At 38.9% G+C, this 26,404-nt stretch overlaps 1 protein-coding gene and 1 long non-coding RNA gene across 3 annotated transcripts in view; one reads left to right on the top strand and one right to left on the bottom strand.

Annotated features, from left to right (window-relative positions):
* Window positions 1-3,119: 3,119 nt before the first annotated feature.
* Window positions 3,120-24,796, top strand: LOC126175074 (thymidylate synthase). Its single transcript, XM_049921602.1, has 4 exons — window positions 3,120-3,493; window positions 4,034-4,213; window positions 18,442-18,788; window positions 24,414-24,796. Exons 1-4 carry the CDS (start codon window positions 3,214-3,216, stop codon window positions 24,621-24,623), a joined length of 1,017 nt encoding a protein of 338 aa, XP_049777559.1. The 5' UTR covers window positions 3,120-3,213; the 3' UTR covers window positions 24,624-24,796.
* Window positions 4,584-26,404, bottom strand: part of LOC126175075 (uncharacterized) — a 61,427-nt gene continuing 39,606 nt past the window's right edge. For both annotated transcript variants that reach the window (XR_007535518.1, XR_007535517.1), the window contains exons 3-4: window positions 12,259-12,368; window positions 4,584-4,885 (exon numbers count right to left, since the gene is read on the bottom strand). This is a non-coding gene — a long non-coding RNA (uncharacterized LOC126175075). The remainder of the gene's footprint in view (window positions 4,886-12,258; window positions 12,369-26,404) is intronic.

The following is a 26,404-nucleotide window of genomic DNA, read 5'->3' on the forward strand; positions in this document are numbered from 1 at the left end:
TTGTAGTTGCTTGACTGTTCAATCACCTGCATTTTCTACATGTCTGCCACCAAATTGTCTTCTCCCACAGCTTTGATACTTTTTAGTTCTTTAATAACTTGTAGAATTTCCTGGAAATGAGGCAGTTGTGAATCATCAAATTTATGTTAAGGAAGTGGCTTTAGCAATTTCTCATTCTGTTCTTTACAGTTTCTGAAAGTATATTGCCAGTATTTTAGAGTTTTCCTGACTATTTAGGATCACGCTTCCTTTCTCGTATTTGAAACACAGATTTGGTGGTTGGTATTTTTGCAAATTAGATTCAAAAGCTTTGTAGAATGAAGTCGTATTATTTTTCTGGAATTCGTCATGAAGTTGCAAAAGTTGATCCTTGTCATGGTTCTGTTTAATTTATCTCATAATTTTAGCTGTCAGCGATGTTTGTCTTTCAAATACAACACAGTCTAGTGTTTCTTTTTCTTTTCTTTTCTTTTTTTTTTTTTTTTTTTTTTTTGAAGAGTAGCATTTAATTCAAGTTATAGAATGAAGGCTTTCATGACCGAATGACATAGCTGCTGCTAAACCTTTCAGGATGTGAGATCGTGGTAAAAGAAACTCTTATGTTCTTAACGTTTCATCCAGGACTGCGCTGGATATCCTCAGAGGTCGGCAAGACTAAGCAGAAGAGCGCTTCTGAGGATGTCCAGCGCAGTCCTGGATGAAACGTCAGCAACAGGAGAGTTTCTTGGACTGTGATCTCACATCCCAAAAGGCTTACCAGCAGCCAATCCAAGTTAGTTTTCTTATTTATAATGCTTTCTCACATTGTGAATTCCACCATCAGTGTATCTTTGTTCTTTACTATGGCTACTCCATAAGCTGACTTGATCAATTTAGACTGAATTTCGCGCAAACTTTCCGATTGTACACCAACTTCTCTTTTCTTTTTTTCTTGATACTCAGTATTTCTGTATCTATTCTTAACGTTTTGATAATTTTTTCTGTTCTGTGTATGAGTTTCATTTTTATAGTAGTAAGAGAATGGTTTATACCAGGTTTATCATAATTAATGGCGTAAACACATACAGTTGATAGTACACAATACCAGGAGCAAACATAGGGTCAAAAATGCATACCTTAAGAACTAAGAGCAATTTTTCGTCTTTGATACTGTGAAACAAGTTTCTTCTACTGCAAGTTCTTTGCTTTCCATATTTTTAGAACTGGTAGTATGGACCAAAAGAAGAAAAAAAGTCCATTAAACATGTGCTCTAAAATGCATTCCTTAAGAGCTATGAGCACTTGTTCATCTTTGCTACTTTGTAACACGATTCCTTAATGATCTAATGCTCATAACTTTTAAGGTATGCATTTTAGAGAACATATTTGCAAGACTTTTTCTCCTTATTTTGCTCCATTCTACCACTATCCAAAATATGGAGAGCAAAGAACTTGCAGTAGAAGAGATTTGTTTAACAGTCTCAAAGGTGAAAAATTACTCCTAGCTTTTAAGGTATGTATTTTCTATCCTATATTTACTGAGACTATTTTGTTTCTAGTATCATGTACTTTCAACTATATGCATTTATGCCATTAATTATGAAGCACCCAGTATATTTACTGCCTTTTTTACTTGTACAAAAGAGGTACCCACTTGGTTAAAATGAAATATTCTCCTAAATGTGAATTTGACGATTTCCATGTTTACTGTTCCTTGGAAGTTTTTAAAAAGTTGTGGACATCAACTAGAGATTAAACTTTTTCCACAGTTCTCTTAGTCTTTTACAGTCTTATTTGTGTTTAGAGAACTGAACATTCTCTAACAGTTTTCCTATATTTTTGTGTTTTCCTGTTTGTGCAGTATAGTCACCCAGTAGTATTATTTATTGTTCCTTGGCCTTTTAGACATTTCATGCCAAGAGCTTCCCAGAAGCATGCCACTTTTTTGGTTTTTTAAAATTATTTTCATTAATTTTGGCATGTAAATTTAAAGTATGTGATTCATTCACACATCAGAGGGTTAAAACTGAAAGGCTCTCATTTGGTGAATAAAAATCTGGTAGAAATAACTTTTCATTTGTGAACGATAAGTCCTGCTCCTAGGTGTGGTACCCATTTTTTCATTGGATTTCATTCATTTTTACACTTGAAAGTTCTATATCCTTCGAATTTCATTATATTTTCATCCTTAAATCAGGTTTCTGGCAAGGCTAAGAGTTGGATTTGGTATTTGTCCAGAACTTTGTTTCAATTTTCCTGGTATAAAAGAGCATTGACGTTTAATGTTAAAAATTCTTTGTGCTATTAACTTATTATTGAGTTCAGGATGTCCAGTAGATTCTTAATGGCATGTTGGTTTTGGGTCTCCAGACGGTGTTGGCCTAATTGCAGCACATTGCAGCTAAATTACCTGTTGGTGTTGCTACTGCCACTTTTTTTTTTTGGGGGGGGGGGGGGGATTGCTGGTGGCTTCTTCTTTGCTATCGGATGCTGCTGGCTTACTTCTGCTAACTCGTCTGCAGGTGAGTCAGCTGACGTTCTTGTACTGCCAGCAACTTCTACTCATGGTAGATTTACTGTTGGGCCAGTACCATTATCTGTTAGACCTGGCAATGTAACATATAAGTTATTTGAATTATCAAGTCAAGAGGTCGATCATATTGCCAGAAGGGCTTTTCCACATGCAAATTAGCTGTTACAAGTCGGAAAAGGTGGTAGAGAGAATATGGGAGTTTTCAGTGCACCTGAAAATCCAGCTCCATTTTTTCGAACGTCTTCTCTTACACAGTCACATCTATCAATATGAACTTGTAATTTCATCAAACTATTATTATGTCAGAATATTTTAGTAGAATATTTACTGAGTGTTATTCTGATTCTTACATGATAGAGATATACAGTATTTTTGCAACCAGCAAAATGAGCAGAATTAACTATGTAGAAATTTGAGGCTTTTTTGCGGCTGTTCGGTAGTTTTATTTGCGGGCTATTCTCAGTTTCTCATATTTTGAAGTTGGAAAATCATTCATGTCCTGTTTGTGTGCAAAACCATCCAAAGAGTTTATGCACACACAACATCGGTGACGCCACTCGAGTGGCGGCCAAGTGTTGACATTTTTGTTGCATGTGGTAAACCTGCTTCAGATTTTGAAGTTTGGCGCCGGCGGTACGAGAAGCAGTCTGACGTCTGTGCATGTTGCGACGTGTTGTTCGTTGTTGTGTTAGTTTGTAATCATGAGTGAAACTGTGTGTTGCACCTTGCAGAATGGTAGCCCAAGCAAGAAAGAAACAGCAGGGAAACATAACATTTCAAACATTGCATTGAAAAATGTGGCAGAAAATGGAACAGATGTGCCATTCGAGAAGACAAATGGTGCTCTTCCTGTTCATGAAGAGTATCAGTATCTCAAACAAATTGAAAAAATAATTTTGCATGGGAACAAGAAGAGTGATAGGACTGGTGTTGGAACATTGTCACTTTTTGGAGCTCAAATGCGATATTCATTGAGAGAAGGTGAATATTTTTACGTTAATTTTAAGTTAAGCTTTCGTGTAACACAAGCAATGTGAAGGAATTAATAAGCAAATTTACTGGTATACTTGTCACAGCGTATTACCGGAATACTTTGACAGGCCTCTGATATTCAGGTAACGACATACAGGCGTTAATTGTTTTAATAAAGTGCACTAGTTATTTCTCGAAAATACCGATGTGTGACCGTGAAGAACAAGTTTATGTGAGACTTAAGGTATAATCTGCACCTCATTGCACGTTAATCGTTCGTTGAGAATAAAATACTGCATATTCAGAGGCTTATAACTAGAACTCAACATGGGGATATTGAAATTTTGTTTCTATGTTGAGTGTTGTTTGGTTAGACACTGTCAGCTGTGAATTTTCATACTGTGGTATGTATCAGAAATAGCACAATATGATTGCGGTAATTATTCCTTATTGCAAGCATTTTGTATTGTTGGCAAAGCTTTGCTCACTGTTTAGTAGTCTGATTTTAAAGTTCTGTTTGGTCCGCATTCTGTAATTTTTTTTCTACAGGTGTTTTCCCACTATTCACCACCAAAAGAGTGTTCTGGAGGGCTGTTGTCGAAGAGCTCTTGTGGTTCATACGTGGATCAACCAATGCTAAAGAATTACAAGCCAAGGGAATAAATATTTGGAATGGAAATAGCTCAAGGGAATTTCTCGACAGTTTAGGATTTTATGACAGAGAAGAAGGTACGTAAATATAACAAGTATATGCAGTACCAGTGACAGGTCTTTTTACCAAGTGCTTTTTTTTCCCCATCTTTATTATGAGCCCCCTCGTAAAACCTGAATTGTGTGGACAGTCGAGTTTGTACTGTAGTCAGAGGCCTAGGTTTGGTTGAAAGGTGATAATTTGATTGTGAGGTAGTAAAGCCGATGAGTGTAAATGGCAAATAAAGGTTGTGATAACAAGGGGTGCTGTAGTGTACTCTTCTTTTTATGTTCATGTCATAATGAAATACACTTTGCCATATTTAATGCACTTTTTATCTTAAAAACCTAAACTGCAGGTGAAATTCAGAAAACGTATATTAGGTAATACACAAGTCTTCCACAAATATTTATATTAATATGAAGTAAAATGGTGTGTCTTTGTGGACTGTGAAATAAAATGACATTTATTCATCCTGTGATCATTTTGTAGAATCATATGGACCCGTGTATATCCCACAGAACATACAAAGTGGAAACAAATGTGTGTCTTCATTATGCACAAAAACAATATGTGGAATGTAATCCTTGTGTGGCAGTGGACGGGCTAAAACAACTTCTTGACACTCATAACTAACACTTGATTTAACTTATACAATATTTATTGCTCTTTAATAGACTCACTTTAACAGCTTCTGGGTTTGCAGCTTCCTGAAACAATCAAAACATAGCAGCAGCCACAGAAATATTTCTTGTGTGAAAGATGTAAAAAAAAAAAAAAGAGAGAGAGAGCTGGAGGTATAATTACAGAAACCAGTACATATATGTCGGAGGTATTGACCCTGGCTGTTGACACTTGTCCCACTGTGACGCAAGGCTGTGAATGGCCGTTTCATAAAATTCCCAGGGCTGCGATGTTAACCAGTTCTGCACATACAGCTGGACGTCGCCCACACCAGTGCGGGAAAGGTTATGCTGACCTCCTTTGACCAAGGTGGGCCCCTTCTCTTCCTGCAGCATGGGACAGCAGTGAGTGCCCAGTGTTACTTGCAAACCTGGACCATCCTTCGCCAAGCGATCAGAACAACCGAGCAATCTCACCTGTGAGGTGGTTGACCACCTTGTGTCTCAGTGGGACAAGTGTCTCAGCAGCCAGGGTCAATACTTCTAACATACAGGTACTGGTTTCTGTAATTATGCCTCTGGCTAGTTTCTTTTTGAACGCCCCTTACAGTAAAAAATCTCTCACATTCTTGAAGAAAGTGGCAGACTTATGTCAACGTGGAAGATATGTATGAGTTTCCAGACTTATGCCAATGTGGAAGATATGTATGAGTGTCATCAGGCACCAGCTGACAGCCGAGAAGCAGTAGCAACGGGAAAGTCATAGATTTTTGGACATAAGAGTTCCTAACAAGGGGTGAATGATTTGAGTCTCACTTTTGTGCTTTGGTAGTTTAGTTTATAAATCTGTGTCTTAATATAATTTACTAGGCCCAGTTCTTGCTCTTTCATTAGTGTCTGTTAGTAGAGTACTGTAGCATGTCTCAGGAGTTATGTGTCTGTCTGTGAAATGTAGTTTTCCACTGCTTTTAGTAGGGACAGGGATTACAATTGCTGTGTTAACATGCTAGGTGAGTTGGAGACACTTCGCTCTCAGCTCAAGACTGTGTTGTCTTTGGTTACACAGCATGAGGCTGCAGTGGTTGGACATCACTGCTGTGGACTGTCTGTGGGGATCGAATGGATGTCCAGCCTGACCCACACGTCTGCTGATTGGTTTGCACCAGTGACCAGCCCAGTTACTGCTCACTCTTTGGTTGATCCCTCAGCCGTGGTGAATTGGGAGATCACCTCATTGTGTGGCAGGCTGCGAAAGACTCCCATGGGGACTGAACATAAACCCTCACTAATTAGTCTGACGAACAGGTTCCAGGTGCTGCCTGTGGCTGACAGTGTCACTCAGTCAGATGCACTAGCTTGTCCTGTTTCAGAGGAAACCTATCAGGGCTGCAAGATCTGGGCAATCACAGAAGGTGGGATTGTTGATAGTTGGGACCTCCAGTGTTAGACACATTATTGCACCCTGCCCCTTAGGGACATGGCTGCCAAGGAAAGGAAGAAAGTCAGTGTGCACTCCTTGGAGTCAATTCCGATGTGGAATGGGCCCTTCTGAATGCCGTGAAGAGCACAGGACGCAGCCAACTGCAGGTGTTGCCTCTCACCGGTACCAGTGATGTTTGTTGCTTTGGATCCGAAGAGGTTTCCTCCAATTTTGAGTGGCTTTCTGAAGTGTTAAAGGCATGTCATGTTTGTGAGGTGAAAGCAGAGCTCACCATTTGAAGCAGTCAACAGGATTGATTGTGAACCTCTGGTACAGAGGCGAGTGGAGGATCTGAATCAGAGGCAGTTCTGTGACTTTGTAGGTTGGAGATTCCTCGACCTACGTCTCAGGGAGGCTGGGTTTCAAATTCCGCTGAATAGGTCAGTGGTCCATTACATGCAGGAGGCAGCTACAAGGGTAGTGGGGCCTGTGTGACATGGGGCTTTTTAGGTTAGGGAAAAAACAAAAGGGGCTGTAGTCTCAAATGATGCAGATCAAACACAGAAAGTAGGTCTTCGTAGACCTATATAACAGTATAACTGTTGTAAAGTGTCGTAGCTGTGTTGGGAAAGTACCAGAGCTCTAAGCGCTAATAGAAAGCACTGATACTCAAATAGTTACTGGCACTGAAAGCTGGCTAAATCAGGAGAAGTTCAGCCAAAATTTTTGCAAAGGAGCTGATGGTGTTCAGAAAGAATAGACTAAATACAATTGGTGGTGACGAGTTTGTTGCTGTTACAAGGAGTTATCTTGTAGCAAAATTGAAGTAGATAGTTCCTGTGAGTTAGTATCGGTAGAGATCATTCTTGGCCACTGAAATAAAATACTAATTTGATCCTTGTACTGACCTTCCAACTCGGTGATAACATTGCAGAAAGGTTCAAAGAAAACTTGAGTTACTTTCAGGCACATACCCAATTCATACAATTATAGTTGGTGGTGACTTCAATTTACCCTCAATATGTTGGTGGAAATACATGTTTAAATCCAAAGGTATGCATAAAACATTATCCAAAATTTTCCTAAATGCATTCTCTGGAAATTATTTCGAGCAATTAGTGCACGAGTCCACCCAAACAGTAAACAGTTCTGAAAACATGCTTGACCTCTTAGCAACAAATAAACCGGAGTTAATAAGGAGCATCAAAATGGATACTGGGATTAGTGAACAAAGGGTTGTCATAGTGAGACTGAATGTTGTGACTCCCAAATCCACCAAAAATAAACAAACAAACAAAAAAAAATCTTTTCAGAAAAGCAGATAAAAATTTGTTTGACACCTTCCTGAGCGACAATTTCCACTCCTTCCAAATTAGCAATGTAAGTGTAGACTGGATGTGGCTTAAATTCAGAGATATAGTATTGGCAGCAGTTGAAAGATATGTACCAAATAAGCTAGCAAACAATGGAGCTGATGCCCCACTTGTACACAAAATGGGGTCAGAACATTGTTGCAGCGGGGGCGGAATGTGAAATCCCCAAGATGATGATCTTCCACAGAAGCTCAAAATTCAGTGCATACTTCAATGCGAGATGCTTATAATAAGTTTCCACATTGAAATTGTCTTGAAACCTGGCAGAAAATCCAAAGAGATTCTGGTCATATGTGAAGTATGTTAGTGGGAAGATATGATCAATGTCTTCTCTGTGCAATAATAGTGGAAATGCTGATGATGACAGTGGTTCCTTTGAGTATGCTGATGCAATATCTCGTTGCTTATCATATACAACTGTTCACTCAATGAAGGACCAGCATCCAAAGACTGGAATGTTGCACAGGTAAAGACAATATTCAAGAAAGCCAGTAGGAGTAATCCACTAAATTACAGGCTCATATCATTAACATAGATATGCAGCAGGATTTTGAAACATATATTGTGTTTGAATATTATGAATTACTCAAAGAGAATGGTTTATGAACACAGTCATCACGGATTTAAAAAACATCATTCTTGAGAGGCACAGCTAGCTCTCTACTCACATTTTGTTGAATGCTATCGACAAGGGATTTAAAATTGATTTGGTGTTTCTAACTTTCCAGAAGGCTTTTGACACTGTACCTCACAAGTGGCTCATAATCAAGTTGTGCGATTATGGAATATCATCCCAGTTGTGTGATTGGATTCATGATTTCCTGTCAGAGAGGTCACAGTTCGTAACATCTGACAGAAAGTGATCAAATAAAACAGAAGTGATTTCTGGCATTCTCCAGGGTAGTGCTATACCCCTCTGCTGTTCCTTATCTATATAAAAAATTTAGGAGACAATCTGAGCAGCCATCTCAGGTTGTTTGCAGATGATGCTGTTGTTTATCATCAAGCGAGGTCACCAGAAGATGAAAACCAATCGCAAAATGATTTGGATAAGATATCTGTATGGTGCAAAAATTGGCAGCTAACCAGTGTGCTGTCATCCACATGAGTGCTAAAAGGAATTAATTAAACTTTGGTTACATAATGAAATCTCAAGGACTTGAATTCAACTAAATACCTAGGAATTACAGTCACAAATTATTTAAATTGGAAGTAACACACAGATAATGTTGTTGGGAAGGAGAACCAAAGCTTGTGTTTTATTGACAGAACACTAAGAAAATGCTATAGATCTACTAAAGAAACTGCCTGCACTACATTTGTCTGTCCTCTTTTTGGTGTACAGTTGTGTGGTGGGGAGTCCTTACTAGATAGGATTAAAGGAGTACATTGAGAATGTTAAAAGGCGGCGGCCCGTTACGTATTATCCAGAAATAGGGGAGAGTGTCATGCATTTAAAGATTTGGAGGGGATGTTATTAAAACAAAGGCATTTCTTGTTGTGGTGGGATCTTCACATGAAATTTCAGCCACCAACTTTCTCCTCCGAATGGGACAATACTTTTTTGGCAACAACCTCATAGGGAGAAACGATCATTATAAAACAAGGAAAATCAGAGCTCGCATGGAAAGATACAGACATTAGTTTTTTCTGCGTGCTGTTAGAGAGTGGAATAATAGAGAATTATTGTGAAGGTGGTTTGATGAACCCTCTGCCAGGCACTTGTGTGATTTGCAGATTAGCGATGTAGATTGTATGGTTCAATGGGGGGAAAACACGTTTCAAAATGTGTATGGGTATGAGATTTTTAAGTATAATGGCAGTTGCCACCAGAGTCATGTGCAGCAAGTGTGGAAAAGGAGCATTCATTATTATTTTTATCTTAAGCAAAATAATAAAACAGATTTCCTGAGTGATTTGCATGTGGGTAATTTGAAGCAAAGTCAGCCAGAGAGATAGACGTTCAAAAAATGCGAACTTCAGATTTTTATGTCTTTAGAAGTAATTGTGGGATACATCTGACACTTTGCACGTAATACCTTATCAATTCAAGGTCTCAGAATGTAAAATTTCACTCTTACAGCTTTTCAATAGTTTACAAATTGAAGCCAGGGTTGACTATTTTCTGAAAAGCCAGGGATGGCAATTTTTGGACCACTTTTAAAAAATGTCTCCAGCTAATTCTTTTGACTATTTTCATTAGAAAGGCTATGTTCTAAACCATCTACAGATTATATTTAGTTTTGCAATGAGAGCTTATAAGGTCCTAAAAAAAACAATGACAAGGTGGAGGTGCATTGAAAATCAGTCAATATTCCGCAGATTAAATCTGACGTCTTTTATTATATCTTACAATTGTTTAGTACTCTCTGGGGAAATCAGTCAAAAGTCGGATGACAAGGAAGTGAGAGAGAGCTTGAAAAAGTTCAAAAAAGGGTTGTCTTTTGCCGCGACTCATAGTGACATATTTTAGTCTGTTTTTCTGCTGTCACTACAGAATCAACCCGATTATGAACCTCTCAATTTACTGTGCAGTACTAAGGCAGAGGAGATCGTGGTAGTAAAATTGTTGCATAACAGCTGCAGCACACTTCATATAAGTAGCCTGCCGGTTTTACACCACTGCCACATTGGGTAAATTTTTGTGAATTTCACAACTGTCTTCCTGACATTTTTTGAAATGGATTCATGTTGTAGAGAACTATTAATGTGCCTTTTTATTGTGTAAAGCTATTGATGTATTAGTTTGATTCTGGTTCATTGTATATGGTATTTAGTGCTAGTGTAGTTTGTGGTTAATACAGAACATTTGTGTGCACTTCAAATTGTATAAATGTGTTGGTATGGTTAATGGTGGCTTAACCACTGCTGGTTCCTTTTAAAGTCAGAAAACCAGCATCCCCATCGCCATAGGGGCCACACCCGATTGCTGTGCAGCAGCAGCAGCAGCAGCACCCAGGGGTAAATGTCGTTACACAGGTTCCCAATCCCGATCATCAGGATCCCAAGCTGATGATACATTTCTATAAGTATGAGGCCAAAGCTGGAAAAGATCTCTTCTAAGAACCCAATGTTGTGTTATCTTAAAGTTGTTTGAATTTTTTACAGGTTTCAGTTATGTCCTCTGTAATATACTGCTGATATGATTGTTTGGGAAGAAATTTTGATAAGACAGAATGCAAAAAAAATTACATTTTTCAAATGTGACTACATCAAATTATTGGAGGGAAAAAATAACAACTTATATTTGACTCCTTATTCCATTTCATCTTTTATAAAAATAATTTTGTAGAGCAGAATGCTGTAGAGGGAAAAAAAGAAGAAAAAGACAGCTTGCTTTTCGTTTTTCTGGCTCATGCTCATTTTCCTAGTAATCATGACTTTTGATACTATCTTTCACAGTGAGTACTGAATAGTTGTAGAAAATAATAAAATATATAGATTTAATTTGAGTGTCAGCAGAATATAGGTCAATTTTCAATGTACCTCCATGTTGTCGTTCTTTTGTAGGGCCCTATATGCTCACATTCAAAACCAAAAAAATTTTTAGGCCGTTTAGGATATGGTCTTTCTAATCAAAATGGTTTAAGAGAGTTCGTAGATTTTTTTTTTGTAAGTGTGTGCCAAAAAACCATTTTTGACATTTTTAGAAATATTGTCAACTTTGTCCTCAAATCATAAACTATTGGAAAGCATTAGGAGAGTGAAATTTTGTATTCTAAGATCTTGTATTGGTATGTCATCACGTGCAAAGTTTCAGATGTATTCCAGAGATATAAAAAGCTAACTTCGCTCTCTCCTAGTGTTAAATAGGCAAAAGTAAAACTTTACCGACTTTCATTGGGAACATGTGTAATTGTTCACACAAAATTTCATCAAAATCTGTCATGGTTATGCATATTGATAGTCAGCTAAGTGCATCTGCAAAGTTCTCTAGGGGTTTTGGCTAAGTAAGTACCTAGATGATGTAGTAACAAAAGGTAATGACTATAATGCTTTACAACAACAAACATATGGCAACAACAAAGAGCTCCATACAATCAGCTGCAAAGAAAAATCGTTGAATTATATTTGCAAATAGGTGGCATAAGAATTTGATTTCATGTCTTGCTAACTTCTTCCAAGGACATTAGAAAATTAATTTTCTCTTAAAAGAGAGAATTTGTTTGCCGTTGGAAACATTTCAAGCCAACTACTGACAGAATCTTCAGATGTACCAGTGTATTGCACTGCTTTCTCAAGTACACAGGCCAAAGCATATTATTGTTAGACCCTTCTTTAAAAAAATTAGGACAGATGCTGTTAGGATTTGTCAGCTTAATGCGAGGAAGGTAGTCAGCTCTGGCTTCAGTGGATTTTTGTGTTGGTATGAAACTTCATGGCAAATTAAAACTGTGTGCTGGGCTGAGATTAAAACTCAAGTGTTGTGGCAACTGTTATACTGACTGAGCTGGCAAGTGTGTAAAATCAGGATTGTTGGTCACAGCGTAGACACTTCAGCCTCCTGAAGTCAGTGCCTTAACAGATGTACATCCTTCATTGCGCGCTTTGTAGTAAATATTTTTTGTATGCACTTGGAACAAGTAAGCTTGATAATATGGAAAATGATTGTGTGCTGTTCATAGCATCACTCAAAACATGTCACTCTAGATGTCACACATACTTACAGATAACTTGAGACAGTGACCATACTGCCTCAACTCTGTTACGTCTCTGTCTTCCTTTGTCTGTCTCAAGAACTGAGTCAGCATTGCTCCATGACAAGTGAGATGATGTTCTGAGGAAAATAAGCCATTAGTATTAAGCACAACACACATTTCATGTACAGGGTGTTTCAAAAATGACCGGTATATTTGAAACAGCAATAAAAACTAAACGAGCAGCTATAGAAATACACCATTTGTTGCAATATGCTTGGGACAACAGTACATTTTCAGGCAGACAAACTTTCGAAATTACAGTAGTTACAATTTTCAACAACAGATGGCGCTGCGGTCTGGGAAACTCTATAGTACAATATTTTCCACATATCCACCATGCGTAGCAATAATATGGCGTAGTCTCTGAATGAAATTACCCGAAACCTTTGACAACGTGTCTGGCGGAATGGCTTCACATGCAGATGAGATGTACTGCTTCAGCTGTTCAATTGTTTCTGGATTCTGGCGGTACACCTGGTCTTTCAAGTGTCCCCACAGAAAGAAGTCACAGGGGTTCATGTCTGGCGAATAGGGAGGCCAATCCACGTCGCCTCCTGTATGTTTCGGATAGCCCAAAGCAATCACACGATCATCGAAATATTCATTCAGGAAATTAAAGACGTTGGCCGTGCGATGTGGCCGGGCACCATCTTGCATAAACCACGAGGTGTTCGCAGTGTCGTCTAAGGCAGTTTGTACCGCCACAAATTCACGAAGAGTGTCCAGATAGCGTGATGCAGTAATCGTTTCGGATCTGAAAAATGGGCCAATGATTCCTTTGGAAGAAATGGCGGCCCAGACCAGTACTTTTTGAGGATGCAGGGACGATGGGACTGCAACATGGGGCTTTTCGGTTCCCCATATGCGCCAGTTCTGTTTATTGACGAAGCCGTCCAGGTAAAAATAAGCTTCATCAGTAAACCAAATGCTGCCCACATGCATATCGCCGTCATCAATCCTGTGCACTATATCGTTAGCGAATGTCTCTCGTGCAGCAATGGTAGCGGCGCTGAGGGGTTGCCGCGTTTGAATTTTGTATGGATAGAGGTGTAAACTCTGGCGCATGAGACGATACATGGATGTTGGCGTCATTTGGACCGCAGCTGCAACACGGCGAACGGAAACCCGAGGCCGCCGTTGGATCACCTGCTGCACTAGCTGCGCGTTGCCCTCTGTGGTTGCCGTACGCGGTCGCCCTACCTTTCCAGCACGTTCATCCGTCACATTACCAGTCCGTTGAAATTTTTCAAACAGATCCTTTATTGTATCGCTTTTCGGTCCTTTGGTTACATTAAACCTCCGTTGAAAACTTCGTCGTGTTGCAACAACACTGTGTTCTAGGCGGTGGAATTCCAACACCAGAAAAATCCTCTGTTCTAAGGAATAAACCATGTTGTCTACAGCACACTTGCACGTTGTGAACAGCACACGCTTACAGCAGAAAGACGACGTACAGAATTGCGCACCCACAGACTGTGTTGTCTTCTATACCTTTCACATCACTTGCAGCGCCATCTGTTGTTGAAAATTGTAACTACTGTAATTTCGAAAGTTTGTCCGCCTGAAAATGTACTGTTGTCCCAAGCATATTGCAACAAATAGTGTATTTCTATCGCTGCTCGTTTAGTTTTTATTGCCGTTTCAAATATACCGGTCATTTTTGAAACACCCTGTATGATTTTCTGGTAAAAACCATTACATAGTGAACTTATGTTAAAATATGAAGTATGATCTAGTCGTCACTTTTTGAAATTAACCTGTATACTGATTTCAGTAAGAAAACATTATTTAGGAGGTATATTTCAACGACATTTTTAAATAAGTGACTTTGTTATCATTTCATCTCCTTTGGGAATTTGACAGCTTAATCTCTGAACTTCTGTCCTAGTGTGCGCGACAGATGGGTAGATGTATTCATTTGGTGCAGAAAAGGTTCAATACATTTTTAATAGTTTTTTAAAATAAGTCCAACAACTATGCTTTGTTATTTTTCTTACGGCCCCTTTTTGTGCAGTCTGGAAATTGCCCATATTTTGTACTTTTAGTACCCAGGAAAGAGTCCATAGTTAATTGGGGGCACATAAGGGTAGTATGTTGCCATAAACCACTCACTTTTATGCACTGATGGTAGGATCCCCTAGATTTGGCAAGTTTATTCTGCTGTTTTTGAGTGACACAACGAGAACTGCTGTTTTGCAAGCTTGGCTCTAAAGCACAGTTTCTTTCATGACTTGAAGTGGAGGGAGCTGGAGGTGATACCCTTCAACAATTATTGTTAAGATTTTTGAGTGTGCATTTGCAAATAAGGCTGTTCAGTCATGATGAATATATGACACCTGTTCTATCCATTTACAAGCATTTCTGGTAAAAACTTTAAAAATGTGTGTACAGGCAGAACTGAATGAAGTTAATGGCAGTTTTGCCCTATTGTACACGAGTACATCATAATGTAATTAAAATGTGGTGATATGAACACTGCAGATTAGGTATGTTCTGGATGTCTGAGGATCCTTGGAGTAAATGGTGTATAAAATTCATGTGCACATGAAGTAGAGTTCATGATCCATTATAAATGCATTTAGTTTGTGAAGAAGATTGAGCTTCGTTATTTGCATCTATCCAGTAATCGTTGGAAATTATCTTTACTGTAGTGAGTCCTGTTGCTGCTAAATACATTTCTCACGATATAACATTTCTATAAAATGTGGGAATTACAGATGTATGGTAGCTGCCATTATAAAATAAAATTTGGAGAGACAGTTAGCTGGTCTGGGAAAGAGTGTGAAATAATAAGGGAAAGTAAGAATAGATAATGAAAGAAAAAACAATGGAGATGGAAGAGAAAATAAGAAGTATGAAGAAAGCTGGTAGGGGGGGGGGTGAGAGAGAGAGAGAGAGAGAGAGAGAGAGAGAGAGAGGGGGGGGGGGGGAGAGGATTGCTGGCAGTAGGACAAAAATACTCTGCCACATTGGGCAGGACAATGGGATACACTAATCGGGAAACTTCAGTGTTCTCTTGAGTCTAGCACAGGTTTGATTTTGACACTGTTAACTGGAGTGTTAATTCCACAGATCTGTGGCTGAAGTAGAAAAGACAAATTTAAGAATAATGGATGTGTAGAGAAAGATGCGGATTGCATTGTGTCTTGAAGGAGTAAAGCATTGGCTGGTTCATGTTGCACAACATTAAGCATAAAAGAGGTTAAATTGTCACAAACAGTGGTTGGTTTAATGACAATAGCACTTCACTCAGCATAGTCCTATTGGAGGTAATGTGCACTTGCCGTTCTCTAATGACGAATTTATATACCCAACCAGTTATGGGAGGACTGGTCAGAGACTTAACACCAGGCCATTGGTTCTGTAACCTGAATTTTTGCATATCAGATCAGCTCACATCACAAACTGCATATTTGTGTGTGTGTGTGTGTGTGTGTGTGTGTGTGTGTGTGTGTGTGTGTGAGCAGATGAAGTTACATGCAGAGGCTGGCCACTATGTCACCAGGGGTAAAGGTGTGACAAACGACAAACCAGAGCCAAAAGTGGAAATCACAGGGTCTCACTGCAATGGTCATGTGGAAGTCTGACAGGTGACCTGAAAATATGAGTCTACATGAACAACAAGATGCTTGTCCAACAAACCCGCCTACCATCGCATCACCTCTCATGCCATAGAAAGATGGAGATATTGAATAAAATGCTCCCGTTCTTAAGCAGTATGTAAATGGATTCAGAGTAAATGTCAAAGGACAAATGTCTGGCACAGGGGAGACCTGTGTGTGCACTTATTTACAGCAAACACATTGTAAATGATTTGATGTACTTGATACGAGTTAAGATCATACAGTATGAACAACTCAGTAGTGTGTGAAATGAAGTACTGGCAGAATTCAGTTAGCCAAGACAATGTAGCTTGTGTGTGTGTGTGTGTGTGTGTGTGTGTGTGTGTGTGTGTGTTGGAGATTAAAGATTCAGTATTACAGTCTTCTGTGTGGCAACTGATTCACATTAATTTGAAACTTGCAATATTGAAGTGATATTTCCTTTTCATACTTCAGTTTCTCTTCTTATATGTACTTTGTGGAATGAGTATTGGTTGGTAAATAGATCTGTAGATACTATTACAATCCTATAGTGTAACATTAAAGTGACAAAATTTTTAAATTTTTCTGCTTTTCAGATTATAAAACCACAATTTAATAAGTAGAGATAGGTGAGAAGAAATTCAAAGCTGTATAAGCATGCAACTGTAGGAGAGGTAGATGCCAATTATGAAAAGATTAAACAAACCTTTGGAAGAAGGAGAAGCTATGTGAAAAGGTGGTTCTCAGATGACAGCCCAGCATTGTAAGCAGAGAATGCTGAAAGATGGTAGGAACGTAGAGTCGGGGGAAAACTACATGGCAGTGTTATGGAAAGAGAAGAGGAAATGGATGATAATGATTGACTATACAATTCTGTGAGAAAAATTTGGCAAAGCGTTTGAAGGCCTAAGTTGAAAAAGAACCTATGGCAGACAAGCATATCTCCTGCAGCGTTACTAAGATCTGTGGAACACTCAACCATGACTGAACTGTTTCATCCAGTTTGTTTTATATATATGATGGCCAAATACTCTCAGGATTGAAGAAAAATGTAATTTCCAAGTACTAGAGAAGGCAAATGCTGACAGTTATATTGCCTGTCTGAGTAGTCATAGATGGAAAAATACTGACACAAGTTATCAACACAATATTGGAATAAGTGGTGGAAGCAGATCTAAGGAAAGACCACATAGGTGTCAGAAGAAATGTAAGAACATTGTAGGCAATACTGACCCTACAGCTTACTTTAGATTGATTGAAGAATCTAAAATTCATACTTTAAGCACTTAGAAAAGGCTTTTGATAATGTTGAGTGCAACAAAATTTTGAAGTTATCAGGATAAAATACAGGGAGTAAAAAGTTATCTAAAATTTTAAAAGAAAAAATATTATTGTTAAGAGGTGAATGAAATCAAAGGGAGGCTGTAATTAAGAAGGGTTAGAGGATTGTAACCTATTCCTTATGTTGTTCATTCTGTACACTGAACAAATACTAAGGGAAATCAAGCAGACAATAGGAAGAAATAAATAAAATTAGAGAGAAGAATTAAATGCTTTGAAGTTCACTGATGATGCCAAAGTATTTCAAAGATAGGAATGGATGGTGCCTTGAAAGACTGTCTTGTATTATGTAGACATAAAAAGAACTAAAAGTGTAGATGAATTAAATCAGTCAATGATTGAGGCACTAGATTATGAATTGAGAAGCTAAAAGCAGTAGGTTAGTTTTATTTGGGGAGCAACATAACAGTTGATCATAGGAGGTGGTTTAAAATGCAGATGTATAATAGCTAGACATGTTTTTCTGAAAAAGGTGTTACCATACGTACATTTAAGTGTAGATAAGTATTTCCTGAAAGTATTTGTCTGGAGTCTTGCCTTATATGAGCAAAAATAGTGCATACAAAAGGAGAGTCGAAACTTTTGACGTATTGTGTTAGACAAGAATGCCAAAAATGAGTTGGTGAGATCAAGTAACCAGTGAAGAGATAGAGGATCAAATTGGGGAAGATGGAGCTTTGTGGCACAACTTGGCTAAATAAAGGAACAGAATGGTAGGGCACATCATAGGGCATTGAGGAGTGTTTGATTTAGTAATGAGGAAGAAGTATGGGAAGTAAAAACTGTAGAGGGAGACAGACTAAAGTCTTACTGCAGTAAATTGATGTTGGGTGCAGTATCTTTTTGTAGGTGTGAAGACTTCAGTGAGACAAACATGGAGAGCTGCTAAACCAATTTTCAAACTGATTACGATGACAACAGTTGGTTAGTGTGACTCACAATCATGCTGAAACAGAATTACATGATTTTGCTATATTCTTTGTAGAAACAATCAATGCTGCCAACATCATTGATAATTTAAAAAAAAAATGTACAGTTAAACAGTTAATTTCTTTCAGCACATTCATGGTTTGGATTACAACAGAACCAGTTTCTGGATAGTATTATATTTATGTTAATGTGATTCTCACTTTTCCTTTCCTCCCAATCTTTTTCCCATACACGAGACTGAATTAATCACAATTGATCTTAAACTCTACATTTTTACTATCATTTTAACTTGCAGGTGACCTGGGTCCAGTATATGGTTTTCAGTGGCGCCACTTTGGGGCAGACTATGAAGGACCACATGCAAACTATGGAGGCAAAGGTGTTGATCAACTCCACCAAGTGATAAACATGCTACGTTCAAATCCAGATGACCGCCGTATTATCATGAGTGCATGGAACCCCCCAGACTTGGGCTTAATGGCACTGCCCCCTTGCCATTGCTTGGTCCAGTTTTATGTAGCAAATGGGGAGTTGTCATGTCAGCTGTATCAGAGGTCAGCAGATATGGGACTTGGGGTGCCATTTAATGTTGCCAGCTATGCTCTGTTGACATGCATGTTAGCAGCTGTCACCAACTTGAAGGTAAAATTCTTTGCTTTCCCAACTTTTGGGATAATAGAAAGTTGTGCTAAAGTGCACTTACAGTATACCAGGCTCTTCTGTGCAATTTATTTCCATTACTTCTAACCATTTGGGTGATAGTATACGCTATTCAGCGAGGATTGCCAGTTCAGATTACTTGATTAGACTTCAGACAAGATTTCATTAATAATGGTTTTGACGTGGAGAGCTAAAGCTAGATGATCATTGATCTGTTGATAATGGATTATAAGTTTGGTTACAGATTTTCATGTTCTATATTTGTGTTCTATGTACCTCAGAATACAACCTAATTTATTGGGTCATTATTTTGTATTCCAATGCAGTTGCTTTAATTTGCAGGGCAAGATAGAACAATTGTGTATGAATAGATTTCATTGTAAAAAGCAGGTTACGTATGTAATGTTCAGCATCTACGAAGCTTCCAGTCCTGAAAGATGGAGGTGATGGTGTGCAGGCAAACTTCTCAAGTTCATTGAAATAATATTTGGCAAAAAAGTTTGTATGTGGGAAGCAGCCTGATGATAGGAAACATATAAAAGTAAATTTATTTGTGGGTGAAACAAAGTAGGGCAAGTTTTATTGTTGAACAGCTGCATTTATCAAATCATTCTGTTGTCAGTCGGTGCCACTTTTGAGGTGAAGTTTGGGTTGTGTACTGTATGAAGAATGGCAACAAACTTGGAGATGTTGGTCGTATTGTACAGATTGATGAATACGTTTCAGAAGAGAAAGTTCAGAAGAGGTAATAATCGTATTCCTTGCCAACAGATGTTGGGCAGTGTGGAGAGAGGAAGCAAGAAGTGTTTCTTTAAAGCTGTTGACCAAAGGATAGACTATGTTCTCATGAATGTGATGGAAAAACAGTAATTTCAGATTGCATCCTATCATACAAGTAACTTTCTGATGGCTTTATGCACATAACTATGAACCATAGAAGTACTTTCAAAAATCCAGGTGCAAATGCATACACTCCTATGGAAGGGACATGGTGGCTATAAGGTACACTCTACACGGAGCAAAATGATGCAAAAACATGTGTAACTCCTATTTGTTTGAATGTATATGGAGAATGAAGTGAAGTGAGGAAAGGGGCTTTCTTATAAAAGTTGTTTGCAAGATTTACAATCCAAAATAGAGCTTAAATTTTTGTTCTGTATTGTTCTTTTTGATGACTGTTACAACTAAACGCTAAACATAACTTGTTAAGGCCCAAAGTTGCATTAATGCAACATTTAATTCATAATCTTTTTATATAAATGAGTTGCACAAAATTTCAAATTTTTTTATTCAAAAATTAAGACATCTGCAATAACTGGTTCAGGAATTTTAAATGGATCACTGAATGTAATGTTGGCCACTTTGTATTTTCAAACTTCCAGATAAATTTGTGTATTTCATTGTGAAAGTTTTCATTTTCTTTCCTAATTAGCACATGATGATTTTTAAATGAATTGTATACAGTGAACTTCTTTCAACCTTGTTATCATACTATATCACTGTTTATGAATATAATAGAGGGAAACATTCCACGTGGGAAAAATATATTTAAAAAGAAAGATGATGAGACTTACCAAACAAAAGCACTGGCAGGTCGATAGACACACAAACAAACACAAACATACACACAAAATTCTAGCTTTCGCAACCAACGGTTGCCTCGTCAGGAAGGAGGGAAGGAGAAGGAAAGACAAAAGGATATGGGTTTTAAGGGAGAGGGTAAGGAGTCATTCCAATCCCAGGAGCGGAAAGACTTACCTTAGGGGGAAAAAAGGACAGGTACACACTCGCGCGCACACACACACACACATATCCATCCACACGTACACTTCAAACTATTGTTTTACAATAATGTTGCATTTACACAACTTTGGGACAGTATTTGTGAAACGTGGCTGCTTTATTCTACCTCAGTGATATATTGGTATTCCATTGTTGTCTGAACAGTTTATTACGGTTAGGTGTTGTTTGAAAGATATTCACTCAGTTTGGTTGGTTTACGTGTAGAACATCCGACGAAATTAGGCAGAGGGAAGACTGAGGACTATGTGGTTTTATAACTTGAGTGTCATTCTAATATGACAGTCTTAACCAAGATAACCAAGATATTTGTAGGCATATACATCTCTGTTTCAGTTTGAACTTTATTGATAAGAGGTGTGTTTACCACTGGAACAATAATTGTGACCAAATATTCCCTACTGTTAAGTCAGTTTCATTAAAGTTTTGCATTTTATTTACTTTTGTGTTATGAATTGAATGGTAATTTACCACAGCTTTGCTATGAATGAATGCAGACAGGTCATTCAGGGATTTCTGCTTGTTTAGGAATGTCTGATTATTATGCAAAATCCCTGTCTGCTGCAGAACTTATGGCTATATTGAATTAAGATCTTTGAGGTTGCAGACAGCTTTCATTGCACTTACATTCCACCAGGTGTTGATCAAATCAAAGATGAAGAAGACATTGATGAAGATCCTCTTGTTGAAGAAGAGGAAACTATTACTATCACAGGTTCATTTGAAATGTGTGCACATAGTGAACAAGACAGTAAATTCAGCTGTGGTGTCAGAACCCAGTGCATCTGCTAAGAAAAGGCTGTGGTGTCAGAACCCAGTGCATCTGCTAAGAAAAGGAACTAACATGAAAAAGAAATGAAGATGTTTTTAATAGGAGGAAGGTTCAACCAACATACACCTTTTTACCAATAACAGAGAAACTACCAAAGACAGAAGACAAAAAGAATAGAGTAGAGGTCACAGAAAGGGGCAAAAAGAAAGACTATCAGAAAATTAGCTTTCTCAAAATATGCGAAATGCGGCCATGGTCAATTGCAGCTGGAACCAGACTGCGAGCAGCAGTGCATTATGGGAGAGGCAACTGAGTGGGGATAAGGAGGAGGCTGGGGTGGGGAGGGGGAGGGATAGCAGGTTAGGGGTGGGGGATGTTAAAGTTCTGCTAGTGATAGTGTACAGGGACAAAGTGGGCAGTAGGGCAGCTAGGTGCAGTCAGGAGGTTAGATGGAGGGTGGGGAAGAGAGAGGGGGCTTAGCAGAAAAGAAGAGAAGTAAAAAGTTTGGATGCAGTTGTGGAATAGAGGGCTATGTAGAGCTGGAATGGGAACAGGCAAGGGGCTAGATGGGTAGGGACAATGACTGATGAAGGTTGAGGCCAGGAGGGTTATGCAAACATAGGATATGTTGCAGGGAGAGTTCCCACTTGTGCAACTGAGAAAAGCTCCAGATGGCACATTCTGTGAAGCAGTCATTGAAATGAAGAATGTTGTGTTGGGTGATGTGCTCAGAACAGGGTGGTCCGGCTGCTTCTTAGCCACAGTTTGTCAGTGGCCATTCATGTGGACAGACAGTTTGTTGGATGTTGTTCCCACGTAGGATGCAGCACAGTGTTCGCAGCTTAGCTTGTAGATCACGACTGGTTTTACAGGTAGCTCTGCCTTTGATGGGATAGGTGATGTTTGTGACTGGACTGGAGTAGGTAGTGGTGGGAGGATGTATGGAACTGGTTTTGCATCTAGGTCTATTACAGGGATTTGAGTCTTGAGGCGAGGGGCTGGGAGCAGGGGTTTTGTAGGGATGGACGAGGATATTGTGTAGGTTGGGTGGGTGGCAGAATACCACTGTGGGAGGGATAGTGGGTAGTACAGTCATCATGTCGGGGATGACAAGAGGTAGCCAAAACCCTGGCAGAGAATGTAATTTAGGTGCTTGCTCCTCTGTGGCCAGATGGTGGGACTTTGGGAGGTGTTGGGTGTCTGGAAAGATAAGGCATGGGAGATCCGTTTTTGTACAAGGTGGGGAGGGTAATTACAATCTGTAAAGGCCTCAGTGAGACCCTTGGGATATTTTGAGAGGGATTGCTCGTTACTACAGTCTCGATGGCCATGGATAGCTAGGTTGTATGGAAGGGACTCCTTGGAGTGGAATGGGTGGCAGCTGTGGAAGTGGAGGTATTGCTGGTGGTTGGTAGGTTTTATATGGACAGAGGTACTGATACAGCCATCTTTGAGGTGGTCAACATCAAGGAAGATGGCTTGATAGGTTGAGTAGGACCAGGTGAAGCAAATGGGGGGAGAAGGTGTTGAGTATCTGGAGGAATGTGGATAGTGTGTCCCTTACCCTCAATTCAGATCACGAAGGTGTCATCAGTGAATCTGAACCAGATGAGGGGTTTGGGGTTCTAGGTGTTTAGGAAGGATTCCTTTGGGATGGCCCATGAGTAGGTTGGTGTGGGATGGTGCCGTGTGGTTGCCCATAGACAAGCCCTGGATTTGTTTGTAGGTAATGCCTTCAAAGGAGAAGTAATTATGGCTGAGGATATAGTTGGTCATGGTGACTAGGAGGGAGTTAGTTGGTTTAGAATCTGTCAGGTTTTGGGAAAGGTAATGTTCAATAGCGGTAAGGCTATGGGCATTTGGGATAATAGCGTAAAGAGAGGTGGCATCAATAGTGACAAGCAGTGTCGTGTAGTAAAGGAATAGGAACTGTGGAGAGTTAAAGGAAATGGTTGGAGTCTTTTATGTGGAAGTGTAGGTTGTGGTTAATAGGTTGAAGGTGTTTATCTATGAGAGCAGAGATTATCTCAGTGGGTGCACAGTAACTGCCCACAATGTGGCATCCTGGGTGGTTAGGAGCATGTAGAAGGTAGGAGTGTGGGAACTGGTACAGATGCCACTGTCTTTCTTAGAGAGGCTGAGACTGGACTTGTCGGAAAAATGCTGTATTTTTCTTAGCACACCAACAATGGTGTTTACTGTATGCTCAACTTGAGACAAATTATGACATCCTGTTGGTAATCACTCACATACTGATACTGTAACATTTGCAAACTTCATCACTTGTTGTTCCACTCTTCTACGTATGATCTGAGTTTGGAATTTTGGGGGCCATTCTTCCCGTGCATTGCAGTTTTCATACAAATTAACATAAGTTGCAATATGTGACACTATTTGTAAGTTACCGCAGCTGATGACTTAGTCATAAGTCTCTGGTAAATAAGATAATTAATATCATAGCTATAAATTGCTGGAAAGGAGATGTTATTCTGCTGAATGGCTGAGCGTATGATGCTTATTGCATTAGGATGTTTATTACAGAAGGGGCCATATGAAGTGGGGGTGTTAACGAGTTACTATTAAAGTCCGTGGAGTGCAATAAATGTACATGGTGTGTAGTTTGTCACCATAACACACAACGAGGTTCTTCATATTTCGACACAGGCTGATTGCTCCTACATCTTTCCTGCTCTGACCAGAAGATCTGTGATAATGTATTTGTTGTATCATGTAACATCTGGCTGATTTTATGCTAATGCATTTCTATATCAATCTGGCTAATAATTTGGAAAGTAGTGAGTACTTTGAATAGTCTGGTATATGCTCTATGGCTTACAGAAGCTGAAGAAACAGGTATATAATTTTGTCCCTTAAGACTCAATATAAATCGCGTCTTAAGTCATCGCAGTATTGATATTTTACATAAGCATAGAATTAGTTGAAAAGTCATGTAATGGTTCTTTAAAGTGAAGTAAGTGTAATCTGTTGCTCTACTCAGTAATATGGTACTATGGAACTTTTTGCATCTTTTACAGCCTGGTGAGTTTATACACACTACTGGTGATACTCATGTCTACTTGAGCCACGTTGAGGCACTGAAAGTGCAGATAAAGCGTGAGCCTCGTCCTTTCCCTAAGCTGGTAATAAAACGTGAAGTCGCCAACATTGAAGAATTCAAGCTAGAAGATTTTGAGCTTCAGAATTATAATCCTCATCCCAAAATTGAGATGGAAATGGCAGTGTAGAAAGTCAGCTCAGCTTTCTAATATTCTTCAGTATTTTGATCTTTCCAGTGCAAGAACCAAATATTGTGGAAATTTTATACATATGTTTGTGATAATTATAATTTTTAATTGTAGTATTAAGTGTTATTTGTAGAAACAATATATTTTAAGATTTTGCGTACACTGTTTTACTGAAAATAAAAACAAATATATAATAAATAAACATTTTCATTTTGATATCTCAGCACACTTTTGACTGTATGTGATCACCCTGTTGGAAAACTTGATGTACATCTGCAGCTATTGTATTTTCAAGCTCGTCTCTGGTATGACTGACTTCATCAGTGTGAGAGTCATCTGTGAGATGATAAAGGTTATAGATCAGCTGTCAGAGTGCTTTTCATCTATTACGTACACATGGCAATCGTGAAGATGTGTCGACACTGTGTGTGTGTGTGTGTGTGGGTGTGTGTGTGTGTGTGTGTGTGTGTGTGTGTGCGTGTGTGTGCGTGTGTGAGCGTGTGTGAGCGTGTGTGTGCGTGCGTGCGTGTGTGCAGCAGTAAAATACAACACATCTTTTGGAAAGTACATCTGCTTCTTCATATTCTATTTTTGGAGTCTCCTAGCAGTGCCAGTTCTAAAACTTCAAAACTTGATGTTAACCGAATTTTAAATGTACTTGATGTCTTCTGTTGCAATCTACGTGTTGTTTTACACTTCAGACCAGCAGCAAATGAACCCAGTTATACCTGTAATATGAAACTCCTGCAGTTATATCCTTCTCATTTGGTAATGTAACAATGAAAATAATAATTTTTTTAGAATATATTGTAATTAGATAGATAAAAGATCTGCTCCTCAAGCAGTGGCCAGAGAAAACACATATAAAAGGTTATACTTCTGCAAGCTTTCAGAGCCAGTGGCTTGATTGAAGGGGAAGAGGTGTGAAGGAAAAAGACTGGAGAGCCTAGGAAAAGGTGGTAGATTTCAGAGAAGTCACCCAGGACCATGGGTCAGGGGATGAGAAGGGAAGACCAACCCATCCGGTAAGTCTGCCTTAACCCACAGTTCAGGGTGGCTTACCAGAAACCAATCCCTTTCCCTAATCATCTCCAGCCCTTTTCCTCCCACCCTTCTGCCAGAAGGAGCCACTGGCTCCGAAAGCATGCATAAGTATAACCTACTTTTATGTATGTGTTCTGCTACCACTTGATGAGTAAATCTTTTAGCTGTCTGATTATGTTCCATTTGGTAGTGTGTTTTATTTTCTTTGGATTTCATCTCAGCTGCTGTTTTTGTAGATTTTCTATTTGTACTAAACATTCAGTGTCGTCTGCACTTACATTCCGCTAGACATAAGTGTTACAATGTTATCAAAATGAGAGTTGCTACTCACTGTCTTGTGACAGCATCTCTGCTGTACAGTGAGTAGCACCTTTCATTTTCATAATACTGTTACATTCAACCTGGATTTTCTACTGTTAGACATAAGTGCAGTGTTTTAAATATTTTTGTTAACCTAAATGGCTGTACTTTGAGTAACAGTAGTTAATTGGTTAGACAGAATGTTCCAGCCAACGTCTTTGCAAGGAGATAGAATATCAGGTCCATTCTTAACTGTCAAATATAAAATTCCAAATGCTGCTGGTATAATAAACTTTGAACTTTAAGGTCACCATTGTTCTGACTGGTTTGACACAGGTCACAACTACTTCATCTCCTGTGCCATATTCATCACCAGTTTTCCCATTGTACTGCGTAACTTTAATTGAATGCTATATTCCAGATGTACATTCACAGAA

Source organism: Schistocerca cancellata, chromosome 3, assembly GCF_023864275.1.
Source record: "Schistocerca cancellata isolate TAMUIC-IGC-003103 chromosome 3, iqSchCanc2.1, whole genome shotgun sequence".
Taxonomy (NCBI): Eukaryota; Metazoa; Arthropoda; class Insecta; order Orthoptera; family Acrididae; genus Schistocerca; species Schistocerca cancellata.